Raw genomic sequence first — 16,214 nt, forward strand, 5'->3', positions numbered from 1 at the left:
CCATGATTTTGGGACATATTAACAAATATTTTTTTGAATATATATTAATTTTAGCGGACTGTAATAATTTACCAGTTAAATTAGATGTAAATACCTTTTTAGTTAATCGTTAATATGATATATTAGTAGCAGTAAAACACTTTATTGTACAAAAAGACATATAAAACATGAAAAAACACACATCCTTCGTATATGGTAGAATATATTTTTCACACTTATAAGTAAAAACCAAAACCGATACGCGATTGGGATACGCTCTTTTTGTATGGGATAAAAAAAAATTCTCCTGGGTCACCAAGAAAAATCGACATATTAAAATAATTCAGTTCGTTTTTAAGTTCTAGTCAGATTGACTTTTTGGTTATTTGAGATAAATTACAATAACGCTTAGATTTGAAAAACATGATTTTCTATTTTGTTGCGATCGACCCGGGTAATAAAAATACGGCGAATTTGAACTTTTGTTTGTTGTCGTTGTAAAATGTATTAAAAATGTAGTAAAAATGTAGGCACCCCTGACAATTGAAATTCAAAATTATCCAGAAAAAGCGGCCAAGTGCGAGTCGGACTCGCCCATGAAGGGTTCCGTATTTAGGGGATTTATGACGTATTAAAAAAAAAACTACTTACTAGATCTTGTTCAAACCAATTTTCGGTGGAAGTTTGCATGGTAATGTACATCATATATTTTTTTTAGTTTTATCATTCTCTTATTTTAGAAGTTACAGGGGGGGGACACACACATTTTACCACTTTGGAAGTGTCTCTCGCGCAAACTATTCAGTTTAGAAAAAAATTATGTTAGAAACCTCAATATCATTTTTGAAGACCTATCCATAGATACCCCACACGTATGGGTTTGATGAAAAAAAATTTTTTGAGTTTCAGTTGTTCTAAGTATGGGAAACCCCCAAAAAAAATTTTTTTTTTCTATTTTTGTGTGAAAATATAATGCGGTTCACAGAATACATCTACTTACCAAGTTTCAACAGTATAGTTCTTATAGTTTCGGAAAAAAGTGACTGTGACATACGGACGGACAGACGGACAGACAGACAGACAGACATGACGAATCTATAAGGGTTCCGTTTTTTGCCATTTGGCTACGGAACCCTAAAAATTAGTGTTTCAAAAAGGCACCCTGTATTCCTTACATACCTAAATAATCTCTTATTCAATAAAACATATAATTACTAAACACTGTGATTTATTTCAAATAAATGCAAATCGATCGGATAAAAGATATTAATACCTACCTATACAACAATGAATACGAGTACAGTCAGCTGCAATAATATGTTACACACCGAAGGCCGTTTTGCGGTAGATCATGTTAGATCTTATTTGTAGAGCCATAAGAGCGTGTCACATATTTTTGCGGCCGTCGAAGAGTAACATATTATTGCAGGTGACTGTACCTATGAAAAATTCGAGGGTTAATAAAAAGCATTTCAACCAAAGCATTTATAATAATAACGACCATGGACGCCTGCAACCCCAGGGTTATTGTAACCCCATAACAATAAGGTTGAAATTTGCATTTAGTGACCGCAAAGTCAGGTGAGCGTAATCAAGTAAATCTGTTTTCATCATATTTTATCAAAAATAATCTCTTTTCTGTTCTTGTGCTATTTTCTTATTATCAGGGGTCGGACAAAAAGTGCGGATGACGTCAAACCACTTATAGGATGATTTCAAATAGTATTTTTGATTTTCATAAACAATTATCACTTATCATTTATCAACCTCTTTATTAAACGATATCGCCACTTGAAATGAGTAAGTACGTTTTTGACTGACACATTGTCAATCAGATGAACAAAAAATTGACTTCGTTATTGTTTAGCTATTGTATCTTCACGATTATATTTAGCTAAAATGTATATTTACTAATGTATAAGAAAACGCTCTAAAATGTCATCTGTACTCGAATATTGTGGCAATTTTCCGTTTTTGGAGGTACGTGACAAACACGTATACTGCTCTTGCTGTAATCAAGATATACCAACGAAGAAATTTATTTTATTCACTACATCACCCTACCACCTGTATTATTAATTCCATGGATTTATTTACGATTATTTTGTTACTTCATTAATACTACTTTGTTACTACATGTCACACGGAAGTTTAAATACAAACTCAAACATCATCCTGTGTGCAAGATTACGTCATTTTTACGTCATCGGCACTTTTTGTCCGACCCCTGCTTATTATCAATACTCTTAACTTATATGCTATATACGCTGCTGCTTCTATGATGTTAACATCTTCCAAAACAACAATAAATATGCAGGTTTATGAATTAATTATTTTATTGTTTGCTATTATGAACAAGTAACAACGCCATCTGTTTCAATTTTTTCCGAATTTAAGTTTCTGGCCGACCGCAGCGACCACGTATAATGGTAGTTAACTTCTGTAACGTTAGATGGTGCTAAAAGGTCACACAAACTTCACGTGCGGCGCGAAGCGTTTCCATGTGTGCGTGTTAGCGGGGAGGGAAGAACTAGCGGGCGTGGTTTACGAAGCGCCAGACGCGGCTGCAGTAGGCCCTTAACACAGACCATTTACCTACCAGAGCGCTGCTTAACATTATAACTGGGTCAAACGCAAAACTGTGTTCGCGTCATTCCTGGAGACATACCTACACAAAAGTAGGCTATAAAGTATTTTTTTTATTTAACCCTTATCCACAAGAAAGGTACTCCTTTTATTTGGATAAGTATGATAGTCATTACCAGTACAATTTGACACTGGGTATATGGTTTAACGGCTTAACCCCGAGTTAGTGGGATGGTACAAGTGGCCCTAAGAGTTCAAAACCCGAATTGACGTTTTATCTATTTATTTGAATTTATAATTACTTGTATACGCACATCTTAAGAGCCCATCAACGTGCACACTAGCGCCACTGCTAAATAATCGTGACTATTTCAATTTAACGAAATATATTTAAAAAAAGGGGGCCGCTACGTACTGTATCTTGTATTAAAGTACCTTTTGAATACATCAATCTAGTTTATATGTTACTGGATTCGTCAATCTATAAACTCAAAACAAAAACGGCCGTTTTAACTTTGGACGCATAGATTGACGAATCCAACAACAGAAACTAGTTTTATGTACTCAAAACAAAGGTACTTTAATACAACGTAGCGGCCCCCTTTTTTAAATATATTTAGTTAAATTTAAATAATCACGATTATTTAGCAGTGGCGCTAGTGTGCACGTTGATGGCGCTAGTGGGGCTCTTAATTAAAAAAAAATTAAAATCGTTTATTTCCGAATAATATTCGCTTGGATACAGTTTTTACTGACCTCCACACTAGGCAATGCCTGTCCCGTGGAGGAGAGAAAGATAATATAAATACAATAATGCTAGTAAAACGAGTCACAATTATGATTACAAAGACATTATTTGGCATTAATTTGGCTTTCCCATTAAGTCCCTAATTGCGACGTTTCTCATTTACCTGACAATGACTGAATACCGAAGGGAATAATAACATAATGACAAAATGCCCACGATTTTCTTAAGACGAAGATTTACATTCTGGTTAGATTGTATGGATATTTACAGGCGAAAATTACTTTGTGATGGATAGGTAAATTATGTAAATTTGTTTCGGTTTTTTGAGTTTATATTTTACTAGCGACCCGCCCCGGCTTCGCACGGGTTAACAAATTATACATAAACCTTCCTCTTGAATCACTCTATCTATTAAAAAAAACCGCATCAAAATCCGTTGCGTAGTTTTAAAGATCTAAGCATACAGACAGACAGACAGACAGCGGGAAGCGACTTTGTTTTATACTATTTTATACCTACTACTATTTTATACTGTTTTATACCTAGGAAAAAGAACAATAAAAACGCTACCGGGTGGGGTCAGTGAAAGAGCAAATATGACTCCTAGAAAATCTTCAGTTAGGTACCCATAAGATTTATGGTTTAGAAATTATTTGACATTAAAATTAAAGTAGATTTTTGTAAAATTCATGTAAGGTCAATGTGGCTAATTCCTTCATAGGGACTATTCCGTCTACTAGCGTTTTTCTTGAACAACAAACAAAATTGATAATTTCATCGACAAAACAGCGATTGCTTTTACTTTAAGCAATCAAAAGCAGATGGTTTTGTTTCCTACGATTGAAAAGCAAAGAAATATTACGCTCGTGGACGGAATAGTCCCTATGACGGAATTAGCCACATTGACCTTACCTGCCTTTAATCTACCGTTAAAATGTTTCTATAGATTCAGGACAGCTGCAGGCTGGAGTTAATTATAGACTCGAGACTCGTTTCGATTTAAAACACTCCCTTCGGTCGTATTTTAATGTATCACCACTCGTTGCGAATTTCCTACTTTCCGCACTTGTATCGTAAATAACTATTCTTTTATAAATGTATGTTATGGAAATGAGTAAAGTGTCTATCTACCTATTTAAATAATTCGCAACTCACCATAATAAACATCGTCCAACTCCTTATACCGCTTGGCATTAACTCCAATCCTCCAACTGTATAACAGCACCACTAATATTGATATGTTCTGAAACAAAGAAAAAGATTATAAGTTAAAATTATTTTTTTAAACAATGTGAGGAAGAACTAGCACATTATTCCGACGCAAAACCACAGAATAATTAATAGTACTAGGTACAGAAGATTCACTCTCTAACAAAACTCTATCTATTACAACAGACATGACCGCTAGGTGGCACAAGCGTGCAACGTGGCAACTACTATGGCTAGACACAAAAATTGGTGTGGGCCGCATGTATTGTAGGTACTTGTAGCGACGCGACGAAATCGCGGAGTGAACCACGCCTAGCAAAACCACGCAAAACGACAAAAAATGCATAAAAGGAGAACAAGAATTTAAAAAAGTGGTTTATTTTAATTATTTAACATTACCTATAATATGATTATACCAACATTTTTATTTATGACGTCTTTGCTATTTCCATGGCCAATCAAAACGATATTTGATAATTATTTTGATATTTTCTGAATGTTCCCCTACCTATGTACGAATGTGCCCCCTCGGTGGGGTAAAGAGCTTAATGTACGCAGAATGTTATAATAATTTGAGCAATCTATCTTTGATTACCAATTTTTGAAAAATCTAATACTGAAAAGTGTCTGAATGGTGCCTACGTTCCCCTATCTTTAGTTCCTCCTAAAGTTACTTAAGAAAAGGGTTTTCATTCCCCTTTCCTTATACTAAACGAGACAAAATCCCTCGGAAGCTGTTCTATCACTGCAGCTTTAAACTTGCTAGACCATCTTTCAGCCAAAGCTACAAACATTATAGCGAAAGATTATTCGCTCACATTTTGATAAGTTTTCCTTTGAGATTTTTGTAGTATAGTTCTTTCTCGCGTTGTTCCGGCATTTTGCCACGGATCATGAGCCTGTGGTCCGCTTTAACAACTAATCCCAAGAATAGACGTAGGCATTAGTTTTTACGAATGCGACTGCCATATTCTGACCTTCCAACTCAGAGGGCAAAGGCCTTATTGGGATTAGTCCGATTTCCTTACGATGTTTTCCTTCACGGAAAAGACTGGTAAATATCAAATGATATTTCGTACATAAGTTCCGAAAAACTCATTCGGTTTGTACCGGGATTTGTACCGCTACCTATATAGTAAACTATACAGGGGAATTTATAAGTCGTGATCAGAAATATGTATGTTTCACTCTCAACGTTTAGTATAAACGCTTGTACGTATAATATTCAAAAACCTATAAACGTATTTTGTTATATTAATTAATTAATATTTTGACTTACATTTAGGTACTGAGTCCCAGGTTATAAAAAGCAAAAATAGATTAAATAGGTCAAAAAAGGCGCGTGGCGCCCAATCTTTCAAAATGAATTACAAACCACAAAAATATTATGTTTTCTTGCCGTTTCCCTTGAATTAAATACATAACAATGCCTTTTTTGTAACAAGTCTTAATGAGAAAGTACATTGTCTAAGTCGAGTCAAGCACACTTGAGAGAAACAAGACTTCAGACGATGAATATATGTGTTTTGTAGCTACCTACTTAGAATTGACAATTTAGGTAAAAGTATCGTTATCTATACATATAATTTTATAATATTTATGGAATGGAGAGTTAAATATCAGAATGGAAAATGTACAACAAATCCGTTTAAAATCAAATTTTAATAGAAATTTAGTAAAACGTACTTGGGAAACTTGGTCAAACAAATCTTGTCAGTAGAAAAAGGCGACAAATTTGAAAAAAAACGCGGGTTAGCGACACTACGTTTGAATTGTTCGAAAATCGCGTGTCATTTATATCTTATCTGTGGTCTTTCGTGTACAATTCATAGTTGTTCGATGTACGTTGCTGCTTTTTGTTCGTTTCCTAGGGATACCATACTTTAGTTTGCTTTACATTGCTACTGACACATCCAGCTTGACAGACTATAAAATGCTCTGCATACGGAACAAATTCTCGTAGGTACGCATCGCAATCCAGTTTAAGATTATTCATTGTCCGACTCTTAGAGTAGGTATTGTTTATTATTTATTTATTTTACTTATTGTTTATTGTTAGTTTAGTAGTCTCAAAGGTCCGACTCGTAACAATAGGCTTTTAATGTTGGATTCATTAAATTATGTATACCTACGTACTTTCAAGTTAAAGCACCTTTCAGGGAAATTAGAAAAGGTAAATTTTGATAAATTATACACGCAATCGGAAAGACTTTTGTTGTTGAGTATTTTCAAATTTTCCTGTTTTTGAAATGTTTGTTTGAAGTTCACGTAAATATTTCGTTTTAATAAGCAGAACATGTTTATACATACTACGAGTAAACCATGGTGATATTTGAATGAAGACTGCAACAGCATTACTATCACTAACGCTGCTGTAACGCTGCTGACAGCAGGTATCGTATCGCTGTCACATCTTTTAAGCATTGTTCGAATCACAGAACATTAGTTAGTATCGGAACCGGTGTCGCCGCTCGTTCCTCTCCACATTTTCTAACACTCGCGCAACGGTAGTAAAAACTTGTGTGCCTGGTGAATGGATACGCCTCCTTTAGACAGATTTGATGTCTGGCTTCTTAATCTGAAGGTTATTGTGGCGCAAAAAGGCATGTTTACTTCGTTTTCGGTCAGCGCGGGCGAGTAGCATGTGAGCGTTTGCTCAAAACCGGCTGCGACACGTACCCTGCTCGCATCGCCATTCTAACTTGTTCTGTGGTTCGAATTGGGCGGTTCATTTCTTTCGTAATCGTCATCTCTTAGCAACCTAAAACGGGATAAGTATACGAATTAGATTCAAATCACAGAAAGTAGCAGAAACAATAAAATCCAAATATATTTCTCAGTTTTATTGTCGAGACGCGAAGGCCTGTAGAGTGTAGGGCTCTCAAATAAAACGCAAATTGGAGATAGCATCTAAATTAGGCGGGAAACCCTCACGATGAAATTTGGACAGACAAATATCTCATTTTGAAAAGTGGACCGCGTAATAAGCTTAAAGAATATTTAGGTTTTTTGAACATGATAGGAATTTGGGGTTACTTGTATTATACATTAATATCTGGGTAACCGAGCTTCGCTCGGAAAACATATATAAACTCGAAAATGCCCGTTTTCCCAGAGATAAGACCTAGCTAGATCGATTTTTCGCCCCCGAAAACCCCCATATAGCAAATTTCATCGAAATCCTTAGAGCCGAGCCGTTTCCGAGATCCCCGAAATATATATATATATTTATATATATATATATATATATATATGTCGGGGACAGATGGTCCCGATGGCGGTGGGCGCGTGGGGGTAGTACCTAGATGTATTACTTCACAGCCAAAATAGTAGGTATGCTACCAACGCATGAAATAAATATTCGGACTCATTAACCATACTAGTGCCTACTATATTTCAGTACTAAATGATGAAAAGAACTAATTGCTATTAGAATGTTGACTGGTTAAATTGCAAATAAAAAGATCACATGAAATCGTTCAAATCTTTATTTCAGTCAAACTAAACCGGTTCCAACCCTACACCTCTGACCCGAGAAGATTTAACCCGGCAACAAACTCGGCGGGACACATCTTTTCAAAACAACACATAGTTTCTTTATTTTACAAAAGTAAGCTTCTAATGGCACATAAGAAATCAAAATAACACTTGGAATAAAACACTTAGCTAAACGGTTAAACAACGTGAGAATCTATAAGCTTTCAGAATAATCCTTCAGGTGTAAGCCTTCAGGAACGTAGCGAATTAGGCACGAGCTTGGCTAACGTCCGATCTCTAGCGCGGTCCGATCAAGAAGAAGGAAGCCAGTCCCAGCGGCGGAGCCAACCGCTCCCGCCTCCAATTCAAGTTGGTAAACCTGCCTGACCAGTCTACCAACATAACGACAAAAATGCCTGCTCGTGCCTACGTTCACTCAAGATACGCCTCTTGACGTTCCAAAGCCTTCTACCTGTCATTTTCGTTCAACAATACACCAATAGATGGCGGCGTTACTCACTACGCAGCTTCATTATTTCATTACAAGCAAATAATACATAGCCAAACATTGCTAATCGACTTTTACAGGCGTCAACTATGAACTGTAATGCTGCAATACGTCTTTCTGGTGTCTCGCTCCGACACGGCCGTCCTGCGCTACACACGTCCTCGTGTGTGGGTGTACGCATTTGATACTGAAACAAAACATACAGCACAGTATGTCATCGCTCGGTCATTCCTGACCAACAATTTGGGTCTCATTCAAATTACTATTAAAATCAAAGTTTGTTATCAATCAAACCAGAAAAAAAAATAATTGTTCAAAATTACTTTAACAATCCTCAATTCTCTAGTCAAAAATAGTCCATCGAGCAACGACTAAATAAAAATACTCGTCAGTAATCATCGCTGCTATCTAACGGATACACTCCAATAATCATCGCCTCCATCTGGCGGATACTCACAAATTTATGTGAAAACAAAACAATCCCAAACATCAAAAACACAAATCACAACAGCTCTAATTCATTGCTCGACAGTATCACTACTATTGTCATCAATATCAATTTACGGGGAAGTAATCTGGCATTAAAAAAAAATTGGTCATATGTGATCAAAATTTTTGTAAGACATCTTAAAATAAATAACATTCTGAATTGATAGTTCCAATTTTACTCATATGAACACAGTACATAAACGGGAATTCATTTTTAACAAAACAACACCAGTTCTTCGGTGCATTGCCAGTCCTTCGGCAGATACCAGATAACCAGACCCTCGTCAGAAGTAACCATCTCAGCTGCGTAAGTGCTACTCCTCGCAAAGAGCATTCTGCACATAAAAAGCAGACCACGTGCACCTCTTACATGCTCCGGCACTTCTGATGCGGTCACTAAAAAAAATACCCAGTCCATCGGGCATACTTTCAGTCCATCGAAAGCAAACCAGTATTGCCCAGTCCATCGGGCGTGCCTTCAGTCCATCGAAAGCATGACAGTATTGCCCAGTCCATCGGGCGTGCCTTCAGTCTATCGAAAGCAAAACAGTAGTGCCCAGTCCATTGGGCGTAATTTCAGTCCTACGAAAGTACAAGCTTTCAGTCCGTCGAAAGCAAAACAATGTTAACAGTGAATTCCAAAAAAAAGAAAATAAAAACAGGTCTTTAAATCATGTTACTCAGAACCATTGGTACTATCAGCGTCAACTGATCAACTGAAACTGAACATTACTGATCAAAATCACTAAAGATAGCTTTCTTCTTTAGCTTTAACAACAGAAACTCGCTCAAGACTTCTATGCAGAAGTAAAACATCTCAAAATAATCCCAACGAAATGGGAACTGCTCACCAGCTTAATAAAGTATGATGCACGCGACCAAGTCAAAGGTGTTGGTGGTGAGGTCCAATCCAAGCACGGAGGCTGATCCTTTCCGCTTGCCGTTGCCGTTGCTGCGGCAGATTTCGAGAGATACGATGTGGTTCAACATAGCTGGCTGTTACTGAAATCATCATTAGCACGGTATCAGGTTTATCATGTATACAGGCTAAACTCAAAAGGTTTATGAAATGCAAGGTAGCAGACACAAAAAAAAACATGTTTCCAATGTATACGGGACTTCAAAAATCTCAGAATAAAATTTAAACTTCAATGAGTGCGTTTTATTTAATTCTATGAACAAACAAACACGTGTTCCAAAAATAAGTAACACGGTATAATGGGCCAATACGAAAAGTGACAGCTTATTAGTTACGTTCGACTGTTATGCTTCGCCATTACACTCAAAATAAAATTCACTAATAAACAATTAGAACGAAACCTGTCCTTTTATTTCCAAATTTCCAGCACAGAAGATACTGCACAGCTGCTTCTGTGTCACGGGCGTAATGGTGTCTGCAAGTTCGCTCGGCTCTGGCTGCAGGACACTGTAACATTAATTTTCATATGCGTAGCTCATGTTTCCATAGTATACACGATTTGCGATCTATCACGGCATTACGAGCAATAATTTGTCGCAATTTTATTAATTACTAAACATTACAGGGTAAAGATTACATAATGCTTGCATTGGCAAATCAGCAGGATCAATTTCTAACGGTGCATTGTATTTTTATGAAAAAAAATATTTTTTGAGGGTAGATGCACAAGTGAGCGATGAAATAATATCACGTCGCGACAGCCAATATTTGATTTTAATTAACAATATGGATTTCACATCAAAATAACTTAAGATCACTTAGATTTCAACGGATTTTAAAAATTAATTGTATTTTCAAATCAATTATTGAGGGTAGATTCACAAGTGAGCGATGAAATAATATCACGTCGTGATAGCTAATACTTGGTTTTAATTAACAGTATGGATTTCAAATCAAAATAACTCGAGATCGCCTCGATCTAAATGGATTACAAAAATTAATTGTAAAGAAACGCGGCGATACCAGAGATGACGTCACGTAACGACCGCTATGCTCGACTGCCTCAATCATAATTCACAATTTCACAATAATTCTCACCAAATAACAATGAATTACACTCACCATTCAATCAAGGTTAGACACGTGAGCTTACCATTACAAAGTGTCCAGATTATGGAATGTAGGTCACCAGAAATACACCACGCTCCCAGGTGGCTGTGTAAGCAATACATGAAACTCCGCATCTATCCCACTTGCTGATGTCGGCGACGGATGGTCCCGATGGCGGTGGGCGCGTGGGGGTAGTACCTAGATGTATTACTTCACAGCCAAAATAGTAGGTATGCTACCAACGCATGAAATAAATATTCGGACTCATTAACCATACTAGTGCCTACTATATTTCAGTACTAAATGATGAAAAGAACTAATTGCTATTAGAATGTTGACTGGTTAAATTGCAAATAAAAAGATCACATGAAATCGTTCAAATCTTTATTTCAGTCAAACTAAACCGGTTCCAACCCTACACCTCTGACCCGAGAAGATTTAACCCGGCAACAAACTCGGCGGGACACATCTTTTCAAAACAACACATAGTTTCTTTATTTTACAAAAGTAAGCTTCTAATGGCACATAAGAAATCAAAATAACACTTGGAATAAAACACTTAGCTAAACGGTTAAACAACGTGAGAATCTATAAGCTTTCAGAATAATCCTTCAGGTGTAAGCCTTCAGGAACGTAGCGAATTAGGCACGAGCTTGGCTAACGTCCGATCTCTAGCGCGGTCCGATCAAGAAGAAGGAAGCCAGTCCCAGCGGCGGAGCCAACCGCTCCCGCCTCCAATTCAAGTTGGTAAACCTGCCTGACCAGTCTACCAACATAACGACAAAAATGCCTGCTCGTGCCTACGTTCACTCAAGATACGCCTCTTGACGTTCCAAAGCCTTCTACCTGTCATTTTCGTTCAACAATACACCAATAGATGGCGGCGTTACTCACTACGCAGCTTCATTATTTCATTACAAGCAAATAATACATAGCCAAACATTGCTAATCGACTTTTACAGGCGTCAACTATGAACTGTAATGCTGCAATACGTCTTTCTGGTGTCTCGCTCCGACATATATATATATATATATATATATATATATATATATATGTGTATATATATATATATATATAAATAAATAAATAAATAAACAAGAATTGCTCGTTTAAAGGTATTAGATTAGATTAGATAGATTAACACGCTTTTATTAGGTCGACCTGTATGTAACTAACATGTAATGGAATCTTGCAAGTTAAATTTGATCCACTTCCCAGTTTCCGATTGAGCTGAAACTTTGCATACACATGTAAGTCGGGTGACAATGCAATATTATGGTACTATCGAGCTGATCTGATGATGGAGACAGGAGGTTGCCATAGGAACTCAGTGATGAAACAACGCAACCTAATTGTGTTAGGGGTTTTTAGAATTGTCTCGATGAGTATTAGTTGTCTGTCGTAAGAAAAGTACAGTCAGCGATAAAAGCGTGTACCAAAAATGACATTTTTGTCAAAAACTTATTTTTTACTTGTTTATGTTTTAATTAGGTCAGTGATAACGATTTCACGATTGACTGAGAGGGACTCGTTGCCATGATAAAATTGTAGTAGGTACCTATGTGCAATGCAACCCTTTTAATTTTTATCACTACTAAATCTATTGTAGGTATAATAATACGGAATCTCAGTGTCATAAAAATGTATATTTAGTTTTCCGTTGAGTAACGAAAATGCTATAAGTTTCCGTAACCCAGGGGAAGATTTTGTACTTATTAGGACACAGTGAGATTGCGTTTATACCAGCGATGTTGCGGATGCCGATTTTTTGACATCCGCGGACGCGGATGCGGATGCGGATTTTTAAAGACTCACATCCGCGGATGCGGATGCGGATGCGGATGTCAAGATAGGTACATAAAAACGTCAAATATTACATTTTAGTAATTTTTATTTCAAAAAACTGGCCAAGTGCGAGTCGGACTTGCGTTCCAAGGGTTCCGTACAATAAGTCCCACTCACGCTTGACTGCTAATTTCTAATAGGTTTTTTTGGCTAATTACTAAATTACCTAGCAGTCTAGCACTTCCGCCGATGCTAAGACGTTCCTGTACCGAACTGTTCCACATCCGCATCCGCATTAAATCCGCATCGATTTTATGCGGATGCGGATGCGGATGTTGAAAATAATGCGGAAGTTCCGCGGTTGCGGATGCGGATGCGGATGTTCGCAACATCCCTGGTTTATACCTAATAAGTGCCGTGTGCGTTGGAGGGTCTGCCATCTTGTGGCCTAAATCGGAAACATAAACATGTACATTGCCAAAGCAAGTGCTACCGTCTACCGTTCTCGTACGTCCTCCCCCCCTATAGTTCATGCACGCTCTATTTAACATTATCTATTTATCCAATTTTATTGGAATCTGACGAAAAGATAACTACAAGAAAATTCAAATCGGTTCTAATAGGTATCTTATTTTAAAATTCTAAATACTCATTCTTAATGAATTTCTGTTGGTTGTATTTTTCATTCCAAGTGTGCGGGTGTGGCATACAGAATTTCAATTGTGTTATCGTTTATCCTTCTCATTCTATCTCGTAAATTGTTATAATTTATAGCTTTAATTGTTCCTTTATCATTTCAGCGTTCCTTCTCGCTCTTCGCGTTATCTCGTGCGCGAGGTTAATTTATTTTATTCAATTAAGATTCGTTATTTTCACTGCGGATTCATTTTACCTCTCATTGGAAGTATTATTATGTCTGGTACTAGTTTTCGTTCTGGAAATTTTTACGACGACGACGATTTAGTTGAAATTTGGTATAGAGATAGTTTGAGTCCCGGGGAAGGACATAGAGTAGTTTTTATCCCGGAAGTCATCGTTTAAGAGGGTGAAAAGGGGAAATCGATGGGGAATCGATAAAAAGCAGATTGGATCAAAAATAAGCTACCTACCCAAATTACTATAATATTAACACCACGCGGACGAAGTCGCGGGCAAAAGCTAGTATCAAAATAACAGATTCTACCTGCAATCATAATTCCATTGTAGTCTCATTATTTAAGTTATATTACGAATTCCAATATGGCCGCGATATTATTTTAACACAATTACCATATGATTGATGGGGAATCGATAAAAAGCAGATTGGATCAAAAATAAGCTACCTACCCAAATTACTATAATAATATCTGGATGACCGAGCTTCGCTCGGAAAACATATAAAAACTCGAAAATGCGCGTTTTTCCAGAGATAAGACCTAGCTAGAACGATTTTTCGCCCCCGAAAACCCCCATATACCAAATTTCATCGAAATCGTTAGAGCCGTTTCCGAGATCCCCGAAATATATATATATATAAATAAATAAATAAACAAGAATTGCTCGTTTAAAGGTATTAGATTAACACCACGCGGACGAAGTCGCGGGCAAAAGCTAGTATCAAAATAACAGATTCTACCTGCAATCATAATTCCATTGTAGTCTCATTATTTAACTTATATTACGAATTCCAATATGGCCGCGATATTATTTTAACACAATTACCATATGATTGAATAGTAATTAAGTCAACGTATTCATGCATATATTTGCATAAGCAGGGATTTTGCTAATTAGAATATCTGGCAGGTACATAATGTCATGTAAACCGGGTGTGTCCTGTACGGCTACCATCAGTTTGTCACTGACATAAACGCCGTCGAGAACGTAATTTACTTTCTATACATCTCGCACGTACTCGCATATTAGTGCAAACGAGATGTATAGAAAGTAAATTACGTTCTCGATAGCGTAAATGTCAGTTCTGACACTGTCAGTGACTCATGGTACGGGCTCTGGAACACGAGCAAATATTTAAAACATAGATTGTACTCCTCAAACGATGACAGTTTTGTTCAATAACTTTTTTAAATTGTGAAGTCTTTAGATTTGATATTTTTCATACAAATTAAATATTATCTTCAATGTCCGCCATCATCGTTGTAATTGACGTTGACACGCCTTAAACACAACTCGCAATAAAAAAATAAACCTAAAATACATTGCAAGAATACCTAAACTTTAAAGTGTGCTAAAAATTAACACAAAAATATTTGTTACAGTCGCTGAATAAATGTTGGTTAGTTAATTTTTTTACGCCTGTTATTAGCCCCACCCGGTATACCCAGAAGGCAGTAAGTAAGAAATGTCGACGTTGTCGTCCTCGGCTTCGCCTCGACCGTCAATTAAATGTGATCTGTGGCTTTCTTATTTACTGGTCGAGGTCTGGATACTATTTTTCTGCTCAACGAAGCCTGGAAGCGGCAAATTCGGTTAGTTCAAAAAATTTAAACCAAGTTCCATGTCAATATTCAGGGAGGAAAATGGGGAATACCTACTTTTGTATGGAGGTGGTGGTCCCCTTTCCTCTTAAGTGGGCCCGCCCGTTTAATGTCCATTTTATAGGTTAGGTATCAGGGCTCATAAAATTGACACGCCGTGGTCATTGTCACAAGTTTTGCGGGAGCGGTTTTTTATTACATATTTACGGGCGAACGCGCTTAATGAGCTTTCTAAGCTCTAATGAAAACGCTACTAGAAAGTTTCTAGTAGCGTTTTCATTAGAGCCACCACACACTAGCGTCTCCCGAGCGTCGGCGTCTAGTCAACTCTGTGGCTGTTGCTCGACGCAACGTTGGCGCAGCTGGGCAGCGACGCCATTTCCCATAGCGCTGACTAGACCCGCTCAAAAGACGCTTAGTGTGAGGTGACTCTTATTCAGTTGTGTAGTTGATATGTAAAGTATATTTTTAATGAAATAAATAAATTAACAGGTAAATGTACATTCATCAATAAATAAATAAACTAACTTAACTAAATAAAACTAAATTAAAAAAGATAAATAAATATTGATATTATAAAAAGAAACTTTTTTTTAAACCGTGGTAGATGAAAATGTATAGTTATCTTATAGTCGAATACGGTTAGGCTGAAATTGATTTTCTTTCAAAAAGGATTTTCTGTACGAAAATAAATTGAGTGCGTAGCAATAATCAGTTATACTTAAAATAAAAAAAAATCACTTATTTTTGAGATTTTTCCAAATTCATTTTATATTTTGTAAACTTCTTCCAATTCTGTTGTACCATTTAGTACCTAATGTACTAATTTAGCAGTTACTAATGATTTATCACTAAACCTTATAAAACAGTCCCCCGCCTGTTTACTGTTTGTATGATGTTCGCGATAAACACAAATACTACTGACC

The 16,214-nt window shown here is 36.7% G+C and overlaps 1 protein-coding gene across 1 annotated transcript in view; it reads right to left on the reverse strand.

Moving 5' to 3' along the window:
* LOC134662820 (uncharacterized) overlaps positions 1-16,214 on the reverse strand; it is a 76,557-nt gene that overhangs the window by 35,534 nt on the left and 24,809 nt on the right. The window contains exon 3 of the mRNA XM_063519143.1: positions 4,469-4,556. Coding sequence (XP_063375213.1) covers positions 4,469-4,556 — 88 coding nt within the window. The remainder of the gene's footprint in view (positions 1-4,468; positions 4,557-16,214) is intronic.

Source organism: Cydia amplana, chromosome 3 (genome assembly GCF_948474715.1).
Source record: "Cydia amplana chromosome 3, ilCydAmpl1.1, whole genome shotgun sequence".
NCBI lineage: Eukaryota > Metazoa > Arthropoda > Insecta > Lepidoptera > Tortricidae > Cydia > Cydia amplana.